Raw genomic sequence first — 19,957 nt, 5'->3', positions numbered from 1 at the left:
GTTTGATACTAGTGAGTGTAGATTGACATAAGTTAGGAACGCCCATTTTTTCGCCACGTAGACCACTTTTAGTATACTAGCTCGTTTACAACAACAGTGAAGCTTATTATTTTATAGCTACCGAACATCAAGTATGGTAATTATAACGCAATTGCTGTACGCGTGTGCAATTATATATTAAATATTGTTTGCAGCGACCTAGCAATGGCTGAAAGTGTTGAAGAAGGAGCTACGAACGTGGTCCCCACAACCTTGACCAACCCAGAAGTGCTGAGATATGGCAGACAGATGATAGTTGATGGTATAGGCCTACCCGGACAGGAGGGTCTTAAGAAAAGCAAGGTTAGTTTTTAGTAAATTCTGCAGTTTGCTTTGTCAGCTCTGAAAATAACTTTTATCAGTGAATATTAAGTATTATAATATTAAATTAGTTTTTGGTAAGTTCTGCTTATTATCTTTATCGGACATCTGTGTTTGTTTAGCAATTAATGCTATGATAGCTGAACAGGTTTCTCGGTGACATTGTTATTGTAACCGTTAGAGTTATCTCTTGTATTTGTACATCTTCTAACAATGTGTCCTGTGAAGGTATTGATAGTTGGATTGGGAGCGCTAGGATGTCCTAGTGCGCACTACCTCGCTGCTGCTGGGGTTGGTACTCTAGGACTACTTGATGACGATATTGTGGACGCCTCCAACCTTCATAGACAGGTGATAACTTCTTCTTTATTATTTTAAGTAGCTCTTAATTGATTAAGTTATAATTGTTTAGCATCACTACTCATATTCGCATATAAAATATTTGAGGCACAAATCTTATAAGAAATAAGCTGGAAAACAACACACAATAATCTTCAGATCCTGCACAGCGAGAAAGAGATAGGAGTACACAAAGTGGACTCAGCCATATCCCGACTGCACGCAGTGAACAAGCACGTGACCTTGGTCCCACATAAAGTGGACCTGAACGCTAGCAACGCTCTACCCATCATTGAACAGTACGACCTTGTGTTAGACTGCACCGATAACGCTACCACTCGCTACCTTGTTAACGACTGTTGCGTGCTTCTCAAGAAGGTTCTAGTGTCCGGTGCTGCTCTGAGATTCGAGGGACAGGTGTCTACCTACAACTACAAGGGGGGGCCGTGTTACAGGTGTATTAACCCCAACCCTCCTAACCCTGACACTACTCTCAACTGCTTTGAAGCAGGAGTGCTGGGACCTGTTACAGGAATAGTAGGATCTCTCCAAGCCGCCGAAGCTATAAAGATATTAGCTTCCAATGAGTCTGCGTATGCTGGTAAGATGATGCTGGTCAGCCCGTGGGATGGTATAATGAAGGCGATAACACTCCGCTCCAGGCAGAAAGATTGTGTGGTATGTGGCGACAACCCCTCAGTGACGTCACCAGTTGATTATGTGCAGTTCTGTGGTAGTGGGAAGAATAAAGCGTACAGTAACGCCAGCACTGAACAAGAGAGGATCACGTGCAAGCAGCTGAAGGAAACACCTTACAAACACCTAATAGACGTCCGGCCAGCCGTGGAGTTCGGGATATGTGCTCTGGGGAAGTCAGTGTGTGTCCCGTTTGGTGAGATGATGTCAGACAAGGCGGACTTGGAGCCTCACATACCTGAAGATACCTCAGAACCAGTGTACTTGTTGTGCAGGGCCGGTATTAACTCTCAGGTAGCTGTCCAGTATCTCAAGGAGAAGTATCCGAATCATTGTTTTAAAGATATTATCGGCGGCTTGTTGGGCTGGACCAGCGATATAGACCCTTCTTTCCCTATGTACTAAGTAACGTGTGAGTCAGCTGCTGAAGTTGTATTTATTACTGTCTTCTAGATTAAGTTCAAAGTAATGCTGAAATTAAAAATCATTAAAGCCTTGTTTTATAAAATGTTTCAGCAGACATTCCCCATTCTTTGCTATGATGTTTAATAAGGAGCATCACGGCTCTCAACAGACAAAGTAAAACAAAACACTTGATTGGTAAAAACTAAATTAAAATAATCGACGTTTGAACGGCATCCATTGCAGCCCATATACTTAGTTACAAATTATTATATCTAAAAGTCTAAAGCTGGTTTGATCTACCTCTAAATTAGACTCTATAAAGATAGTGGTATAAACACGAAGGTTATCTCCGTACGCGTAACTGATAGGTAGTCCACTAGAATCACTACTATAACTAGTGTAGGAAGTGTCTACCAATGGCCATGGCCACTCTCTGGACACCTTATTTTGTCTGCCTTTTTGTACTCTTTATATTTATTCCGACACGTCTTTATTTTAGAGTTACAGTTCATCCAACTCATTTTTCTTCTTTGGTATTCACAAAGCCTCGCCGTTCGACATTTTTTGTCCTGTGGAGAATTTATCATTCATTTCGGTAACTGTCGGCGTACACTGTACATTATCGGGCGGTGTACAGTCAACAGTGTACAGTGTACAGTGTACAGTGTACAGTGTACAGTGTACAGTGTACAAGGTCACGTGATTAGCCACTTACCGGAACTGCAAGTCAAAAATCACCTGACCTTGTTCACACATTGTTTAGTCACATTGGTAATATTTGAACCATTACACGCCCGACAGGCCTAGTAGTTCCCAGTAAAAGTAAAGTTTTTATTCCAAACATTCCCAAAAGGTGGAAATGGCGATGAAGCACCCTATAGAGATAAGTCCATCAATGATAAGAATAATAAATAGAGATAAGAACAACAACTAAATGTTTAAATGTTGGTGTCATGTTCGTGGAAACTAGAGCTAGTGATATTACCCTGGTTGTCTTTAATGACTTCAGCTGATTCGAACTCAAACACTTAGTGGCAGCTTTTCCTTCACATAAAACACAAGCTAGTACTGCAACCAACAAAACTACAACATAACCTTTCATCGTTATAGGAGAACAAGGAAACTGATATTCATACTGACTGTGTAGAAACAATACCTAGTATGTTAGACTTCAAGTTACACGTGCAGGACTACAAGTTCCACGTGCAGAACGACAAGTTACACGTGCAGTTAGTTATTTCACGTGGTGTGCTGAGCAGGAAGATAAAACCTCAATATTTGTGGGAATTGTTTCTTGTAGTCTCGGTTATCATGTTCCTGCTAGTCAATGAAGACTTCTAAATCATGGGCTAATCTAAGTTGCAATTTGGCGTGTAAACATCTTTACTTACGTTAAAAACAATATCAAACTGTTGATCCTAGTTGTTTAAACTCTGCTACTCTAGTTTTGCTAGTTATAGCTGCACTGTTGATTGTGCTGTCGACATTTTTCTTGTAACAAAATGTTTTTCAGGCTCAAAACCAAAAGCTAAAGAATTATTGAAGTACGCAGCAACATGGTTTTAAAGATCTAAAAAGTGGAAGTCGTTGACCATTATTCATATGTAAAACTGAAGTTTCACTAATCTTAAATTTAAATTTAAATTTTTTAAAATGTTATTAATAGGCACCAATTTGCTGAATCGTATTTATCACATTGTGATTATGATAGTTTTTATCTTCCTTTAAAGGCGAGATGTTTGTTGTTATTTCAGGTTTGAAATTAATCTTTAATACAAAGGTTTTTAATTAGCTAGATGAACGTTATAATTTAACGTGTGCTGACAGCGTGGAATCTTTGTATGGACTGAGTTGTTAAAGTGTTGATAAAATGTTGAAGGAATGAAGATAGAATCATGATTATATCACGATTAGTTATAAAATACCTTTTAAAAGAGAGTTTGATTGTTTAATAGAAAATACAAATTGTATTGATGGACTTATTGTAAAAGGTATAGTAGATAAAATTAACAAAATAAAGTAGACTAATAGGTAATATTTGGCAATTATTCGAATAATTATTCCTCAAGACTTTTAACAAGTACCGAAAACTATGACCATGGTATCAAACAACTAACAAATAACAAATAAAGAATAATCTAGCATTTTGATTCACTAGATAAACGTACTGGCTCCCAATATACTTGTTCAGGATGTCCGGGGGTAAGCGTCCCATGAAACTAGCTCCCGATACCCCTACTGAGACTGTTAAATCTAAAGTGCTAGTAGAGAAGCTGTACAAAGCGAGTCTGACGAGGAGGATCCTCCTTAAATCAGGAGTACTGAACAGGAGGGTGGGAGGAGGCTTGTTGTTCTGCCTGGGTTTTGTGGGGGGCACATTTGTAGCACTGTTTCAGTTACACGTGGCAGTAAGAGGACAGACTTTCTACGACTTTATTGAGAGGAAGGGGGCTAGGTACATGTGGGAGGAGATGAGTGAGAGGGAGAAGAGGAACTTGTTGATCAAACATGGTAAAGAACATCTCATAGAAGGGTTGTGATGGGTTCTTAAAGAAAACTGCTTATTGAAGCTCATGTCACGTTTTGCTACGCTACTACCAAAGTCTCTAGTATTTGGAACGAACACCAAAATTGATCAACGCGAACAAATTCTGCGGTGAAATCCGGTAATCTGAGCAATGTGAACTTATTATGATACTATGTATCAAACTTCTACTGAGTATGTAACGTTAATAACGGATATTGAGAGTTATATTTTCACTTCGTGTGAAATGTTTTACCTATGTTTACAGTGACCATTTCAAATCAGTATAATATGTTTAGTGTTATTTTGTGTATGCTTCTTTTATTCGAGTGACAAGGCACCGCGCCGGTTATCCCTTACTCAATTGTATGCACACAAATATTTACTATTTTTATCGTTTAAAAATATAGAAACTTAACTCATTTGTTTATTTTATAGGATGGCCAATGACATCGACAGGGTAAGTTTTAATAGAATAAATATTAAGTTTATTAAGTTATGTACGTGTATGCTTATCACCTGCCGCATTTAAATCAGATTTTCAGATTAATTTCAATTTATTAATCAATAATGGTCACTTTTATTAAAGAATGGAATAGTTTATCTTTCACGCGCTAATGATTAATGCAGCTAAACCAATAAACACGTCTCAGTTTGCTGATGCAGAAGAGGACTGCGCACCTAGACAGCCCAACATAGAGATCAAATTCTCAGACAGAGCAGTGACGTCATCATACGATAGTGACGTCAGTGACTACGACGAGGCAGATGATGGGTTCTATGAGGCTGACTTTAAACCTGTGAAGAGTAGTGGTAACGCTAATTCCACCAAGTTAGTAATTAACAAAAACAGTTATCAGTTTGTTAATATGATGGATTGTTATTTATTAGTGATATTGATAATGTATCATTATCCTTACCTCTTACTCTTAAATATCGTATAATATATATATTATAAATTATCTTTATCCCGGTTGTTGCGACAAGTAAAAATGCTCTTATTAGGGAAAGGAGTTTACTCCAATCCGGATTTTACATCTTAAATATCCTCTTGCTGCTGTTCAATATAATTGTTCCAGGGAACGCACGAGTAACTCCTTCCAGCCTCAAGAGAAAGTGCTAAGAAAGTTCGCCTCTAAGATAAACGTAGAGAAGTATGATGGCCCCACCTTCCTACCTCGTCACATCTCTACTGCTCTGTCTGAACACAGTAAAACTCAGTCTGTTAAAACTGTTAAATCTAGGTACACTTATCTTATTGTCTCTGTGATATTTTAATGTTGCTGATATTTGTTAATATGTTACCATCTGTAAGAGAAAGTCTCTTATCTGTTGCAATATGTTAAAATTATTGGGCAGTATAGCGTATTTACAACTTATCTGATTTCTTATCTGAACATAATGTGCTTGAAAGATAAAATGGTAGTACTTTCAATCAATTGCACACTAGATAATACAATGGTGTTTTACATTCAGGGATAAATCAGATCGTGCAACTGTAGAGATGGTGTTAGATCCTAGAACTAGAATGATTCTTTACAAGTTCCTTAGTAAGAATGTTATATCAGAGATTAACGGATGTATAAGCACAGGTAAGTGTTATACATTGTACTTCAGCCGTACACTAATGTACACTTATGTACACAAATGTACACAAATGTACACAAATGTACACAAATGTACAAACTTAGAAATAGTATTATGTGATTCTCGCGTCGTTCCTCTTTTGGCACAGTATAATAATGTAGTAAGTCACAGGCTAATACTAATTTAGTGTTACTGTATAATAAAGGTTGCACCGCATTAAATTTTGATTTATGTGTAAATGATGTGTAAATAATGTGCAGGTAAAGAAGCTAACGTTTACCACGCCACCTGCAATAACGGACAGCCAGATTGTGCTATTAAAATATTCAAAACCTCGATCCTTACCTTCAAAGACAGAGACAGGTATGAGTTTCATTATATTTTGGTTTAATTCAATCTAAGAATTAATTATTGCAATCGTAATCCTCCGATGATCCCTTATTAATTATTCATTATGGTATTTGTTCCGATAACAATTTAGTTTTTATTCTCTCATTTGTCCAGGTACGTGACGGGAGAGTTCCGATTTAGACACGGCTACAGTAAACACAATCCCAGAAAGATGGTCCGCATGTGGGCGGAGAAGGAAATGAGGAATCTCATCAGATTAGAAACAGCTGGAATACCAGGTAATATTCACATATGTGATGTAAAACTATTAAACCTTCTTAGGCAGCTGTACCCTTTTAAAGTGATGTTAAATGCACTTGAAGTTTGAACACAGTTTCTTTGTTTAAATACGTATTTTTACGTTACTAGATTATCTTAACTGCCTAAAGAAATACTATAAGTTTAGTTACATCGTGGTTTGTTTTGAAAGACTAGATAGATGGTTCTCGATGGTTCCCAATAATCTGATCATTACTGTGCATCCAATCACGCACAGGGTCTACTTTTAGGAATTATGAGCCGGCGCAATATAATATTTGTAGACATTTGGAGCGCGCACGTACGTATTTACACGCGCGTACATACTACACGCCGCACGCGCGGCTGTCCTAGCGCCGGCACGCATGTAATTTCGTCGCCTCATCTTTCAAGAAAATTGTCGTCAAGTCACGAACTTTCTTGTAGTTTCCTGCAAGTACGTGACATTCCCATCTGTACGGGATAATACAAATATTCTTCTTACAAGAGACATGTTGATTACTGACTGTGTTCCAAACAGCTGCAATCTAGGTTCCCAGTACAATACTACACAAATACTTTCTCTAGTTATCAGCTGCGACAGGCCCCGGGCATTTGACAAAATAATTTATTTTAAATAAGGTCACATTTTAATTGTTTTTAATGAAAGCAAAAATAATATTAAAAATGATATCAAGAATATTAGTATAATTTAACATCACAAAATATAACTATCTTGGAATTGTGTTCACTTTAATTGTGACAATGTGCTTGTTAAGCATTTTCTTACTGTTCTAAAGTATATTGTTTAAATACAGAACCGAAGTCCCAAGTTCTATTTGAATATCTTCATTTAGTCGAAGTAAAACGTCAGTCTTTATATATTGGAAGAACCTGAAATGATTACAGTTGCATTATAAATAAACTAGATCAAGTAAGAAACAGCACTAAAACATCTACAATTTAACATAACCACTAAAGAGTTACTACATTTAGAACTTTATGAAATTGCATAGTTTTTACCCAGAGTATGTAATCCCTTCAACTTGAAATAGTCAGAAAATAAAATGTTAAACCACTAACGTTCTTGATGAGTTTGTAAGAATTTCTCACTATCAAAACCGTCACATCTTTGGGATTAGTTAAATTTGGAAGCTGAATCTGTCACTTTTAACAAATTATTATTCGTTAACAATATTTATTCTTTATCCCGAAAGCTAGAGTTTATCCGAGGTAAAGACTTGCCTTAAATAGTCTTTATCTCGAGTATCTCCTTAAATTACTCGTCACTGTCAACTTATTATTATTACTAGTGTAACCCGGCCTTCGGCCGGGATTTCACTGCCGCAGTTAAAAAGGGTAAGAGCATTTACCCGTTGAGTCAGAACCCGCATTAGGTGAGTAATTCTATTCGGAGTGCCCTCACGTTAGTATCCAATGGTATCTTAAACAATAGTAATAGTATCTTAAACAATAATCAATAGAAATTAACCCTTAACACCACACCCGCCTATCATATTTGTGAACACGCATAACATTGCCGTATGAAAGATTGAAAGTATGAACTCTCTCTCTGCAGTCCAAACAGTGCCCCCTCCCCTAATAAGATTATAGTATAGACAGCGAATCTTACCCGGGTAAATCAATTACACTAATTATGCAGCTACATATATATATGCGAGCCGGGTCACGAAATCCTCTCCGAACCTCCACGTGGTGTGGCCTGGTTGGCACTAACGGGTGGTGTGCTCTCTTGTTGAGTACAAAGGTTGGGACTTGCCAACTCAAAGTTCCCATAGGAACCAGGAAGTCAACACTAACAGCTACCAAGCACCAGGAAATTTCTCTTTCAGATATCAGGTTACAAGATAGTACACACACAAACGACGATACGTTAGACACAGATACATAGCTCTAAGAGCTATTAAATCACCAGGAAATTCTCTTTCAGCTTTCAGGTCCCATCGAAGTCACCCACCACAGAGCTAGGGATTCCAATTTGCTCATCCTGACTACAAGGACACACTGATAATGAGTAGTCTTGGCACTTCTCCCTCCAGTAACCACTTTTCAGGTCTTTTCAGTTAAGACAGCTAATGCGTTAGGGCTGACACACGCTAGACACAGGCTCGTGATAAGACAGTGTTAGGGATGTCAACTCTGACTACGAGGACACACTGATAGCGAGAATTCCTGGCACTTCTTCCTCCAGTAACCACTTTTCAGGGGACCGGGTTAACTTTGCCACACTCTTCATTGAAATGTGACTGGACGCTCTACAGTCTACAATCATCTAGTAGCCAGCAGTGTTTGACTGACACCCCTACTGCAACTGGTTCTATTCAGTTCTACAGCGGAAGTTCTCAACACTCGAAAACAGTTCATCTCGGACATCCTGCAGAGATGCTTTTTCACAGCCTGCCCCATTACACGGGGAACCCTTAGATCTACAGTACCCTGGTGGACAGTATAGCTCACTAAAGCATAGTGGACCTCTTTAGTTCTGAGACGCAAAGCTAACCGGACCAGGAATAAACATCATTGCGTTTAACGATTTACTCTAACTTTTGATTCATTTTTTAGCTCGACGATACATGGTATCATTTCAGGACAGATATTCCTTCTTCAGGTTCATTGAGGAAATCGTACCCGCTATTTGCGTTATACAATGGCAAGTATCTGGACTAATGATAACTTAGGATCTCAGATTCCCAGGCTGCATTTATAGCGCTTAACAGCACCAGTTTTAACTCCAGGTTCGTTCTGAACATCTCAGACCAACTCAACTCACTAGGTATTCTCATCGAGTAGAACTTCGTTCCAGGACATGAAGGAGTATACGGTAAAGAACTAGCGGACGAATTCGCAAGGGACGATCAATCCAACAACATCCCCATCGGACCAGAACCGTTCCTCCCAATTAGGCCACACTCAGTGACAAAGAAACATTCCACTTGAGATGTTCCTCCACAAATATAAATACAGGAACTTTAATTTTTCTGGAACTCACATCAGATGGCTTACATGGTCGCTTTCAGGATAGGTCACAGCCGCCCACTAGTTTATTTTCAGAACGTGGCAAACAACGTCAACTTCGAGACGCAAGATTGTGAACACTTTTCAGGAGAAGCAGAAACATCCCAGCACCTCCTCTGCAAGTGCATCCAGATCATGACGTTCAGAATGAGGATAATTGGTAAACTCTACCTTAAAAACAGTAATCTTCAATCATATCTTCAAATTTGTGGAACAGTCGACAAGACTGGATAGGGAAAACCCTTTTGGGTAACCTCCTAGGATTCTTCACCAGGAACTTTCGCTAAATCCCATACTAGGAACTCAACCTAGGCCCATCTCCGCATAGAGACATATCTCCCAGGCTTTGACCTTGCTCGGAAGTCCCTTGTCTGCCCGCAGAAGTACTACAACGGAAGTGGGTTTGCTCTGAGACAGGTAGTGACAGCTTCAAGACTCCAGGGGTCTGTTGCATTGATATTTATTATTTTATGATTTCGTATATACTTTGGGAGTCCTGGCGTGCAGCTAGCAGGAGTTGCATTCTGTGGGCACGGTGAGAAGGCCTCCATCTTTTAGTAAGAGGCCAGAAACCGTTGACCAGAACAGAGAGAGAGACAGAGAGATATATGCGAGCCCCGTAACTCTTACCGTTCTGCTCAAACCATTTTATGTAACATTTGTGGTACAAAACCATCAATTAAACCACCTACCAACGACCGATTTAAAAAACCTTTATCATTTAACTTCGTCAGAGTTTTGTCGGCACTTTACCGAAAAAATCAGTCCCGCAACTCTTACCGTTTTCTTGATTAAGCTGCTCGGAAATTACAAACAGACAGACAGACACACATTCTGGGATTATTAGTTAGATTATATGTTGTCTCCTTAAAAAAGCTTCTCAACTTGATGTTATAAGATGACAGAAACTCTAACTGATTAATATATCAGCAAGTATTTATATTACCTATTTGCCTGCAGTCCGGTTGTTTATCAGAACTGAACTTGTCCCCACTGACACATGTCACGTGATTCCCTCCCAGTTGGAATGTTCCTCCAAAACACGTGACCTTTAACACAGTGCCCTCAAATGCCGGGAGGGAGGCAATGCTCATGTTCGGGAGGTCTGCTGTGTTAAACCCCGTACACTCTGACGGATAATGGATTATTTGGGGTTATTTATATCGGCAGTGATTAAATCAACTTTGTAGACAAATCAAAATAGGAAGACGGTAGATGCAGGATCTGAAACTTAAAGTAAAAGTGGCAGCACCAACTCACGAAGTGCACAGTCAGGTTTCTCTTCAAACTGCCATTGGTCCCCAGTTACACACGTGACCTCACTGCTTCCTTTGTTAACTCTCGGTTCTTCACACTCCACCGTTACTTTAGTTCCAGCGTCTATTTCCTCTTCAAGGCTCATTGGTTTTACAAGGTTCCAGTCGCTTGGGTACGCAATGCATGGACCTGAAATTAATTGTTCTTCATACATATCCTGGGTGTCTCATAATGGTGTAATGGACGATTGAAAAATTGACTGTAAAGAGAAGAGAGACAGCACTCCCCTCCCCCTTAGTTACCTGGTCGCAATCGGAAACGTTTGGATATGTCGTCTTTATTCCCGAACTCAATCTTTCTTGTGTCACGAACACTATTCATGAGGCAAGGATCTTGGTAATATTTAATCAATTCTCCGTTGAGGGAGAACTTTATCTTTGTTGTATCCACATCTATAGTCCATATCCCGCTGCCTCTGTTCTTGATTGGCAGTGCAATAACAGCACATGATGTTGTTGTCAGAGTTTGTGCGACCACTTCTATTGCTATTTGATCAATATGGACATTACCAGCATCTTTCAGCATAAAAACCAGATCGTTTCCATTATCTGTCCACTCTGTTTCAATTTGCAAAGTATAGGGGATCTCTGGTAAAGATATGGTTATATCCGACTTTTCTTGCCACTCTGAAGATATTTTTAATTGAAAAGTGAAAAGTAATATTATGTACAGAATGATATAGAATAAGATAAGTCTTTATTTCAAGGGGTGGTACTGTCAAATTTTGTCGAAAACGATAATGTTTAAAGATAATAACAAACAGATGTCTGACCCGTCGTAGCGACTAAACATTCACTGAGTCTGACGCTGCTTAGCAGAGCTAATAGTATTCCCCACATCGCTTTCATTTCAACATCACACCTTTGCTAAATATGTAAGTCTTTGGTTAGGAAATGACTCACAAAACCGAATGAACAAGAAAACATAATCTCTGAGACCAGAACGCAATATAAATGGCATATGCACGACTAAATATAAATAACTGACAAAACCTGAAATATAAGCTATTCAATTACTATTAGGTTGGTGGCATCCAGTCAGCTAAAAATATAAGCTCATCTTAAAGCAGTTGCGGTCAAATAAGCCACAAATTGAATGATGAGACCGTTATTATATTTTGAACAAAATGAACTCACTGTGGTCGGAAAAATTGTACAAATCTTTCTAGGAATGTCAGTTAGAGCCATTGCATATTTCAGATTACTGATCATATCTCAATAAACCACGTATTTACGATCTAACTGAAAGATTCCTGACCTATCTACTTACAACACTGAACAATATTACAGTATCTGTAAAATTACAGTCTAATATTACAGTCTACAATGTAGACTCTACAATCTACATCACCTCAACTCCGCTCTCTGAAGTTTGCCCTCATGAAATATCGAACAATGGGTTTTCAGGTTGCTCCGTCTGTGAGTCTGTGAGTGATGTTTATAACGCCTGTCTTCTAACCCAGAGCATTACTTTGCAAAGTAATAAAAACTTTGAAAGCCGTGGTGACTGGTGATCAATGACCACTGGTGATCAATGACCACTGGTGATCAATGACCACTGGTGATCAATGACCACTGGTGATCAATGACCACTGGTGATCAATGACCACTGGTGAGTGTCCATGGACCGTAATCGTATATTAATAACACAGTTAAACACACGTCAGATCACAAACAGCACTCCATGCGACTGAGTAGTTAAACTCATTGTCCAACTTCCGGGTACAAGGATATTGTGTTGTTGTTGGGAGGGTGGGGTTATAATATCTCCTGTTAGAGGTCTAATTATTCACTTAATATCCAGTATTGGAGGTGTGTTTAATCGATTAGTGGCGCAGAAAGCGTAGAAAGTAAAACATGTTGAGAGTACTCGATTAGACCACTTGGTTCCTTATAAAGTTATAATAACCATCTATAAGCAACAGATGAGCTATTTCCGATAACTCCGTTAACTCATATGTAGTGGATAATAAGTAGCAGTTTGTTTCTATCTAAATTATTAAACAGACAATAAGGTTCAATACCTTTATCTTAAGGGGGCCGGGGGGGGGGGGGGGGGGGGGTCTTCATCAAGGGGACTCCTCAGAAATGAAGGGTACTAACATTCTAGCTGACGTAAATATGCGAGCCACTGCGATTAGTGTGACTCGCGGCTCACTGGCAGGAGACACCATGATACCCCTGATAAAGATGGGTTCAGACTCAGGATCTGAGCTTCTAAGGATCTAGTTAGGCTACTAACCGGCTGATCTGTCATCTCTTGTCTGATGGGCTGAAGGCTCAGTTAACTTAACCAAAGAGACCGCTTTTCTCAGAGACCAAACAAAGTTGTACCGGTACGAACATGAACATTAAACTATTTCTAAATTCAGACAGTGCATAAACGAACAAAGTAGCCTAAATCTAATATTTTACGTGTTATTTTCAGTGCCACACCCAGTTATCCTGCGTAACCACGTGTTAGTTATGGAGTTTGTGGGGAGTAACGGCTGGCCGGCCCCCCTGCTCAAGGACGTGAAACTGAACGAGTCTAAAGCCAGGGAGCTATACCTGTCTGCTATTAAAATAGTGAGGGACATCTACCAGAAGGCGCTGCTGGTACACGCGGATCTGAGCGAGTTCAACATCTTGTTTAATGACGGTGAGTTTATTTATAGCTACACTTAAACTACTGTGATAACAAGACAGTCATTAGTAGTCATTAGTAGTCATGCTATCTAGTCACGTGACAGCTAAAGAGGTATTGTCTAGCGGTTTTGTATTAGTCGTTAGTAAGAGCACGGCTGTGATAGATATAACTCTATAAGATAAGAGTACCTTATCCACACTTACCAAGTAGAATCTAAAATATATGTAAACAAATATTTTGTTACCCAAGAAGTTGAGGTTAATACTCTTAAATTTACCTTGGGGGGGGGGGGGGGGCCAATGGCATAAATGGAGAAAATGGAGAATTACTCATAGGTTTTTCCATTTTCTCCATAGAAATAGTCTCCATTTTATGCCATTTTATGCCATTTTATGCCATTGAAAACCTGAAAAATTTAGAATTTCGAGAAAAATTATTTAAAAAAAAGATATTTTCGGCCAATAATGAACAGAGTATCATGAAACATGGAGAAAAGTGGTTTTCAGAAAAACCCTTTGCAACACGAGCTGGGAATCGGGAGCTCTCGATACGAGAGGTACGTATCGTAAATGACTCGGACCGAACATTTTCTAAGTCAACATTTTTCAAAGTTTTTCTAAAAACCACTTTTCTCCACGTTTCATGCTACCCTCTTCATTATAAGCCGAAAATATTTTTTGGTTTTTCGGTTTATCGAAGTCTGCACCTACCCCTCGATACACAAATTTGGACTCGAGGCTTCCCCCTGGTAATGCGATCTCGGAAGGCAGGCCTCCCCTTTGCAGTGCGAGCTTGTTTCGACTGTCGAGGATGCAGGTCTCACTTCTCAGTGCCTATTACTCTCCCCTATTACTCACTCCTGCTGTAGCCTGTAGAAATAACTTTACACTAGGCTTGAGTAATTATGAGTTTGCCTGAAGTGTGCCTCTACTAACCTAGTATAAGCATCTAGTAGCCTACTATGAGCTTTCATAAGCTTGTTACGCCCCTAGTAAGCGTAAATAAACATGGTAGGATGTCCAATTTAGGTGTTAAATGGTGTTAAAGATGAAATTTCGAAGACAAAATTCATGGCATAAAATGGAGAAAATGGAGAATTACTCATGGGTTTTTCCATTTTTTCCATAGAAAAAGTCTCCATTTTATGCCATTTTATGCCATTTTATGCCATTGGCCCCCCCCCCCCTTTACCTTACACTAAGTATAAAATAAATAAGAAGTAAGCTCACAATGGAAGTACTAGCTGTAACTAGCCCACATGGGAAGGTCCTGACTTGTGTCACGTGATATAATAACAGCGTGTCTACTTGGTGTGTACTCTTTATAACCAAACAATGGGAACACTCTCTGTAATTATAGTAGCGTTCTATTGAGAGTGTCAGAGAACTATAATTCGGAAGAAAGTGTTATAAAACAAGTTGCTCACATAATGACGTCACACGATGACGACATGATGACGACAAATAAGGTTGAACTGAGTATATTTGCAGGAGAGCTGAGGATAATAGACGTGTCTCAAGCAGTGGAACACGACCATCCCTCAGCTCTGGAGTTCCTGAGGAAAGACTGTTCTAATATTACTGGTAATTTCCTTTTTATTAGAGTTTAGAAAAGTCAGGGAAAGTTACCATGATTGCAAATCTGAAAGTTATAAGTTACTCAACACTACTAGTGTCTCACAGCCCCCCGGCCCCCCTCCCTACAGCCCCCCGGCCCCCCTCCTCCCCCCTCCCACCCCACCCTGCCCCCCCCCCTTATATGCGATGTTTCAGATTTCTTTAAGAAGTTCGGAGTACCGGTTATGTCAGTAAAAGCGTTGTTTAACTTTGTTACTGACAAGTCAATTACTGACGAGAACATTGAACATTACCTAGACACTGCAGAGGAGATAGCTTTACAGGGTTAGTCATACTAGCAGTTATTTTTATAATTCGTTCATTGGAGCACAAATAGTGGAGAAAATACCAACATTCCTACATAGTGAGATGTACCTATTGCATTGTATATGTACCATGTACATTGTATTGTACCTCCACTTCTATTGCACAGGTCAAGAGGAAGAGGAAGATACTGTCGACGCAGAGGTTTTCAAGAAGTCCTACATTCCAAGAGTGTTAGACGACGTCAAGAACTTTGAACAAGATCTCTCCAAGGTATATTACTAGGTACCTTTACAAGGTATTTACTTATTTACTATAGCCAGAGCATAGGTATTTTACTAGGTACCTTAACAAGGTATTTACTTATTTACTATAGCCAGAGCATAGGGAGTTACCTCCCAAATACAGCAGCCCTTTTCAACATTATTTCTGAGCTAAACCGATTACGCAATAACGTAATAATGGCAAAATTATGTTCTCACCAAAATATATCCAAAACAACTGATGGATAGCATTGAGAAACAGAAGATTGAACAACTAAACAACTAAACAACTAAACAACTAAACAACTGAACAACTAAACAACTAAACAACTGAACAACTAAACAGCTAAACAACTAAACAACTAAACAACTAAACAACTGTCCGCAGATTAAGTCAGGGGAGGGTAAGGAGGTGCTGTACAGAGAGGTTATAGGGATGTCTAACGACATGAGGACTGGATCTACACAGCCAAGGTACTGTTGCTACTACTAATAACTGTTTATATTAACAACTGTCACTGTGCCACAATGGTGCCTGATAATTTTATCGGGCGAGCCAAATGTTACGCCACTGGTCATTGTCCGACTAACAATAAGGGCCTCGTCAGTCGTCGTTAGTTTTAACGTATTCTTGAAGAACAAATATCTGTGTTAACTTTAAAGGAGCTCACATTTTTTGTCGTGAGAGGAACAAAATCAAGTCGACTGTAAACGGTAAAGGACTAATTAAAACTGCCAACAACTCCACGCAGCTGGGACACGATACCGTCTGGTTCTATAATTCAGATTACAGGAACAAGCTGCAGCCTGTAGTCGTTTACCCACACCTGTATTTGTAGGCTAGCTGATGGGTTTAGTTTCAGTCCTATCAAACAACAAAATCAATAGACATGATTAAAACGTTAGAAATCTTATGTCTCAACTTGTTAAGTGCCAAGAGATTTAGTAAAGTCATGAATTAAAGTTAGAACAGCCTAGCTATGATGTTTTAGAGTTACCGTGTGTATCATTAACATTAACATGGGCCAGATGTTACCAGATTCGCTAGAGATTACAAACTTTCTGTATATACGTATAATAAGACGAAGGGTCGCGAAACAGTCGCACCTGTATCATCGTGGGGGCACGATGTAATTTGTTGTAAAAATGACAAATTGTCTGGTGTTGAAACTTTAAACTTTTCAGATTATTGGAGACAAATGATTCAGAGAATGAAGAAGAATCAGACTCCGAGGAGGAGTGTGAAGAACAGAACATGGGTATGTTTATTGTTATTGTATTCTCGCCTGTTTTAGAAAACTTGAATGCTATTTTTGTTTCAGATAAGCCTCAATATTAACCTCGTGAACACCGGTTTGAAATAACACGTACAGCAGGGTGCCAGAATTATTTTCCTGTTTGAAGTTTTATTTGCATTTCATAATGAAATCAATATTTTTCAACGGGTCATAACTTTACTTCTGAATATCGAGATTCATAAACTGGTTTGTAGACAATCGTTTGAACTTTTTCTTGGTTTCAGAATTTTGTGTTGTTGTACCTAACAACCCATAATTTAGGCCGTTCGCGTTATTGAAATTGTCGATTCCAAACTTGGTTAAATTTATGAAGGAGTAAGGGATTTATGTACGTCGTACAGATATAGAATCAAATTGTCACATAAAGTTTGTCGTATTCTGGGCTACTTTATGATATGATAACAGAAAAGTAACAAGTAGTGCCTTAGCCAGAGTAATATATCACGCAAATGTAATCAGAGATTGCAACAAGAACCCGTGGTGTCCCCTGATAACCGTGGTGTGTATAAAGGGGCTAGTCTGTGGTAGTTTAGTTACTTGTTCAACATGCTTGTTATTATCCTAGCCTGTCTGGTTGGCTCAGCCCTCAGTCGAGGTGATCCTGAGTTGGAGCTCCCAACTCCTGGTCTTATAGAGTTCTGGGGATATCCGGCTGAGAGCCACTGGGTCACCACTGAAGACGGCTACATCTTAGAAATGCACAGAATCCCTCACGGTATAAACTACAAACAACACTCCGTGCCTAAACCTGTGGTGCTGCTGCAGCACGGACTCGAAGACTCTAGTGCTACCTGGGTCATTAACAGCCCTGAGGAGAGTCTGGGCTTCATGATGGCAGACGCGGGGTTTGATGTCTGGATGGGGAACATCCGGGGTAACACCTACTCCAAGGACCACACTACACTCGACCACAGGAGTGCTCCCTTCTGGAAGTTTAGTTTTGACGAGATGGCCCTGGTGGATCTACCTACCATGATAAACTACGTTCTTAATACCACCAATGCTAAAACCCTCTCCTACTTCGGGCACTCTCAGGGCACTTTGATGGGATTTCTGGGGTTCTCCCAAAACCAGCAGCTAGCTAGTAAAGTTAATGTGTTCGGGGCCCTGGCCCCAGTAGCGCGGATTACACATGTGGAGGGTATGATGAGAGCACTGAGCATTGTGGCCCCAGAGATAGAGAAACTAGTGGATATCTTTGGAGTGAACGAGTTTGCAGTTCCCACCTGGCTAATGGAGACGTTAGTGACGATGGTGTGTCCCCGTGCTAAACACACCCTCTGTGAGAATATCATCTTCCTGGGGTGTGGCTTTGACACTTCTAACATGAACGCAACTAGAGTCCCCAGATACGCGGGACACTGTCCTGCTGGCACCAGCTCTCGGAACATCATACACTGGGCTCAACTCCTCAGAGACAGACAACTCCAGAAGTACGACTACGGAACCCCGGAACTAAACATGAAGCAGTACAACTCCACCACACCACCCAAATACGAAATATCTGCTCTGTCCGTCCCAACTGCTCTGTTCGCGGGAGGGAACGACTTTCTGGCAGATCCACGCGATGTAGTGTGGCTGGAGGGACAGTTGAAACCGGGAGTGATCATCAAGAATGTCTTTTACGACGACTACAATCACCTTGATTTTGTGTGGGGTCTTGACGCTAATCGGCGGGTTAATGACCACCTTATCTCCCTTGTCCGCAGTGTGCAGCATTAGTCAGGTTGGTTGTAGACTGGTAGTTCCCACTAACTTTGAAGTTGTAGTTATTTCACCAATATTCAATTTTTACAGCGCGAAACTAAATTCCTTTCTTTTCAGAGGTAGATGATCCAGATGAAAAAGACATGGAGGAAGAAGAGGCGGACAATACTCTTCACAACACCTGCCATAAGAAACTCAGTAAAGAGGAAAACAAGGACCGGAGAAAACAGTTTAAAATAGCCAAGGCTGAAAACCGGACACTCAAAACCCCCAAACATCTGAAAAAGGCCAGGGATAAAAAGTACAAAAGTAAAAAGTAGTTTTATTTTATTGTTCTGCTGAGGATGGGGTATGACACGAGTTTTTATCTTGTTTATTTTATCTGGTTATTTATTTTATCCTAGAGAAGGAATGCTTTTGACTATTGTTCGTGATGGAATTCGTAAGTGATCGGACAGAATATCCTAGTGTAAATAACCGCTCTTTCGGCCGAATCAGTCTCCGCGAACAATCTTCCCTCTTTTGGGATAACTTGCCACGTAAAGAATGTAAGAAGTGGGGTGCTATTATTTACGAAATGCTGATCCGACTTCCGGCTAATGACTACCCAGATACAAAGCATACGTGTCAAATGTGTAGTGTTCTCTGGTGATGTGAAGTCTCTGAATCCTAGAACCACTTTGGCAAACATGTGACAGTTGACACCATGAGAAAATAAATTCCTCAAACTCAGGTCCCAACTTTCATAGGTTCATTAGTGGTCATGCAATTCAAATGTCCGAGCCGTTGTGCACTAGTTGGTCACTATAGTAACGTCTTCCAAATATGGAAATTTCGCGCGGCTTAAATTACAGTTGAGCGCAACGATTCGTCAATTTTGGAGAGAGCGGCTTACAGCACTGATTATATGTAGACCTCGAAAGTTAAGAAGTGGAGAGCTCAAATTGTAATGATCTGCAAGCAGTGGCGTAACGAAGGGCCCCGCTGGGCGCTGACCCCGCTGTGCAGGGGGGCGCCAAATCGTCGTTTGAATGTGGGACAATTTCGAAAACTTAACTAAAGTACTAGCAAAACTGCGCGTTTTGCTCTAGATACACACTTTTTTAGAGATTTTACCGGCTCATCCTCTAAAATCACCTAATTTGTTCAATTTTAGGGAGGGGCACCAAAAGGGGAGGGGGCGCCAACAGGGGGGCGCCAACAGGGGGGCGCCTTTACGGCGGGGGGGGGGGGGGGGGGCGCCAACAGGCAACGTTACGCCACTGTCTGCAAGTTCTAATGAAAAATGAG

General features: G+C 40.1%; 3 protein-coding genes across 3 annotated transcripts in view; 2 read left to right on the top strand and 1 right to left on the bottom strand.

Moving 5' to 3' along the window:
- LOC134816279 (serine/threonine-protein kinase RIO1-like) overlaps positions 1-19,075 on the top strand; it is a 66,630-nt gene extending 47,555 nt beyond the window's left edge. The window contains exons 2-14 of the mRNA XM_063825040.1: positions 4,761-4,784; positions 4,978-5,156; positions 5,404-5,568; positions 5,801-5,916; positions 6,172-6,274; positions 6,416-6,540; positions 13,319-13,531; positions 15,010-15,102; positions 15,292-15,420; positions 15,569-15,672; positions 16,051-16,136; positions 16,848-16,921; positions 18,785-19,075. Coding sequence (XP_063681110.1) covers positions 4,764-4,784; positions 4,978-5,156; positions 5,404-5,568; positions 5,801-5,916; positions 6,172-6,274; positions 6,416-6,540; positions 13,319-13,531; positions 15,010-15,102; positions 15,292-15,420; positions 15,569-15,672; positions 16,051-16,136; positions 16,848-16,921; positions 18,785-18,987 — 1,611 coding nt within the window. The 5' untranslated portion in view covers positions 4,761-4,763 and the 3' untranslated portion in view covers positions 18,988-19,075. The remainder of the gene's footprint in view (positions 1-4,760; positions 4,785-4,977; positions 5,157-5,403; positions 5,569-5,800; positions 5,917-6,171; positions 6,275-6,415; positions 6,541-13,318; positions 13,532-15,009; positions 15,103-15,291; positions 15,421-15,568; positions 15,673-16,050; positions 16,137-16,847; positions 16,922-18,784) is intronic.
- On the top strand, positions 178-4,628 carry LOC134816224 (adenylyltransferase and sulfurtransferase MOCS3-like). The gene is made up of 4 exons (XM_063824967.1): positions 178-342; positions 589-711; positions 859-1,807; positions 3,314-4,628. Exons 1-3 carry the CDS (start codon positions 205-207, stop codon positions 1,798-1,800), a joined length of 1,203 nt encoding a protein of 400 aa, XP_063681037.1. The 5' UTR covers positions 178-204; the 3' UTR covers positions 1,801-1,807; positions 3,314-4,628.
- LOC134816280 (uncharacterized) lies at positions 7,393-11,844 on the bottom strand. The gene is made up of 5 exons (XM_063825041.1): positions 11,664-11,844; positions 11,134-11,517; positions 10,835-11,020; positions 10,521-10,703; positions 7,393-7,432 (listed from the first exon to the last, which is right to left on the bottom strand). The coding sequence occupies exons 1-5, from the start codon at positions 11,737-11,739 to the stop codon at positions 7,416-7,418; spliced, it is 846 nt and encodes a 281-aa protein (XP_063681111.1). The 5' UTR covers positions 11,740-11,844; the 3' UTR covers positions 7,393-7,415.
- Positions 19,076-19,957: the final 882 nt, after the last annotated feature.

This window comes from Bolinopsis microptera, chromosome 6 (assembly GCF_026151205.1).
Source record: "Bolinopsis microptera isolate Bmic1 chromosome 6, MBARI_Bmic_1.0, whole genome shotgun sequence".
NCBI lineage: Eukaryota > Metazoa > Ctenophora > Tentaculata > Lobata > Bolinopsidae > Bolinopsis > Bolinopsis microptera.
Note: the sequence above shows the minus strand (reverse complement) of the source record. Positions and strands in the feature narration are given on the sequence as shown.

Excerpts from the sequence above, each read along its gene's own strand:
- LOC134816280 (XM_063825041.1), bottom strand. The coding sequence starts at position 11,739 with ATGAAAGCGATGTGGGGAATACTATTAGCTCTGCTAAGCAGCGTCAGA. Across the intron at positions 11,021-11,133 it reads ACGTTTCCGATTGCGACCAG|GTCCATGCATTGCGTACCCA; the intron begins GTAACTAAGGGG and ends AATTAATTTCAG. Across the intron at positions 10,704-10,834 it reads GAAACCTGACTGTGCACTTC|AGTGTACGGGGTTTAACACA; the intron begins GTGAGTTGGTGC and ends ATTATCCGTCAG.
- LOC134816224 (XM_063824967.1), top strand. The coding sequence starts at position 205 with ATGGCTGAAAGTGTTGAAGAAGGAGCTACGAACGTGGTCCCCACAACC. Across the intron at positions 343-588 it reads AGGGTCTTAAGAAAAGCAAG|GTATTGATAGTTGGATTGGG; the intron begins GTTAGTTTTTAG and ends TGTCCTGTGAAG. Across the intron at positions 712-858 it reads CCTCCAACCTTCATAGACAG|ATCCTGCACAGCGAGAAAGA; the intron begins GTGATAACTTCT and ends AATAATCTTCAG.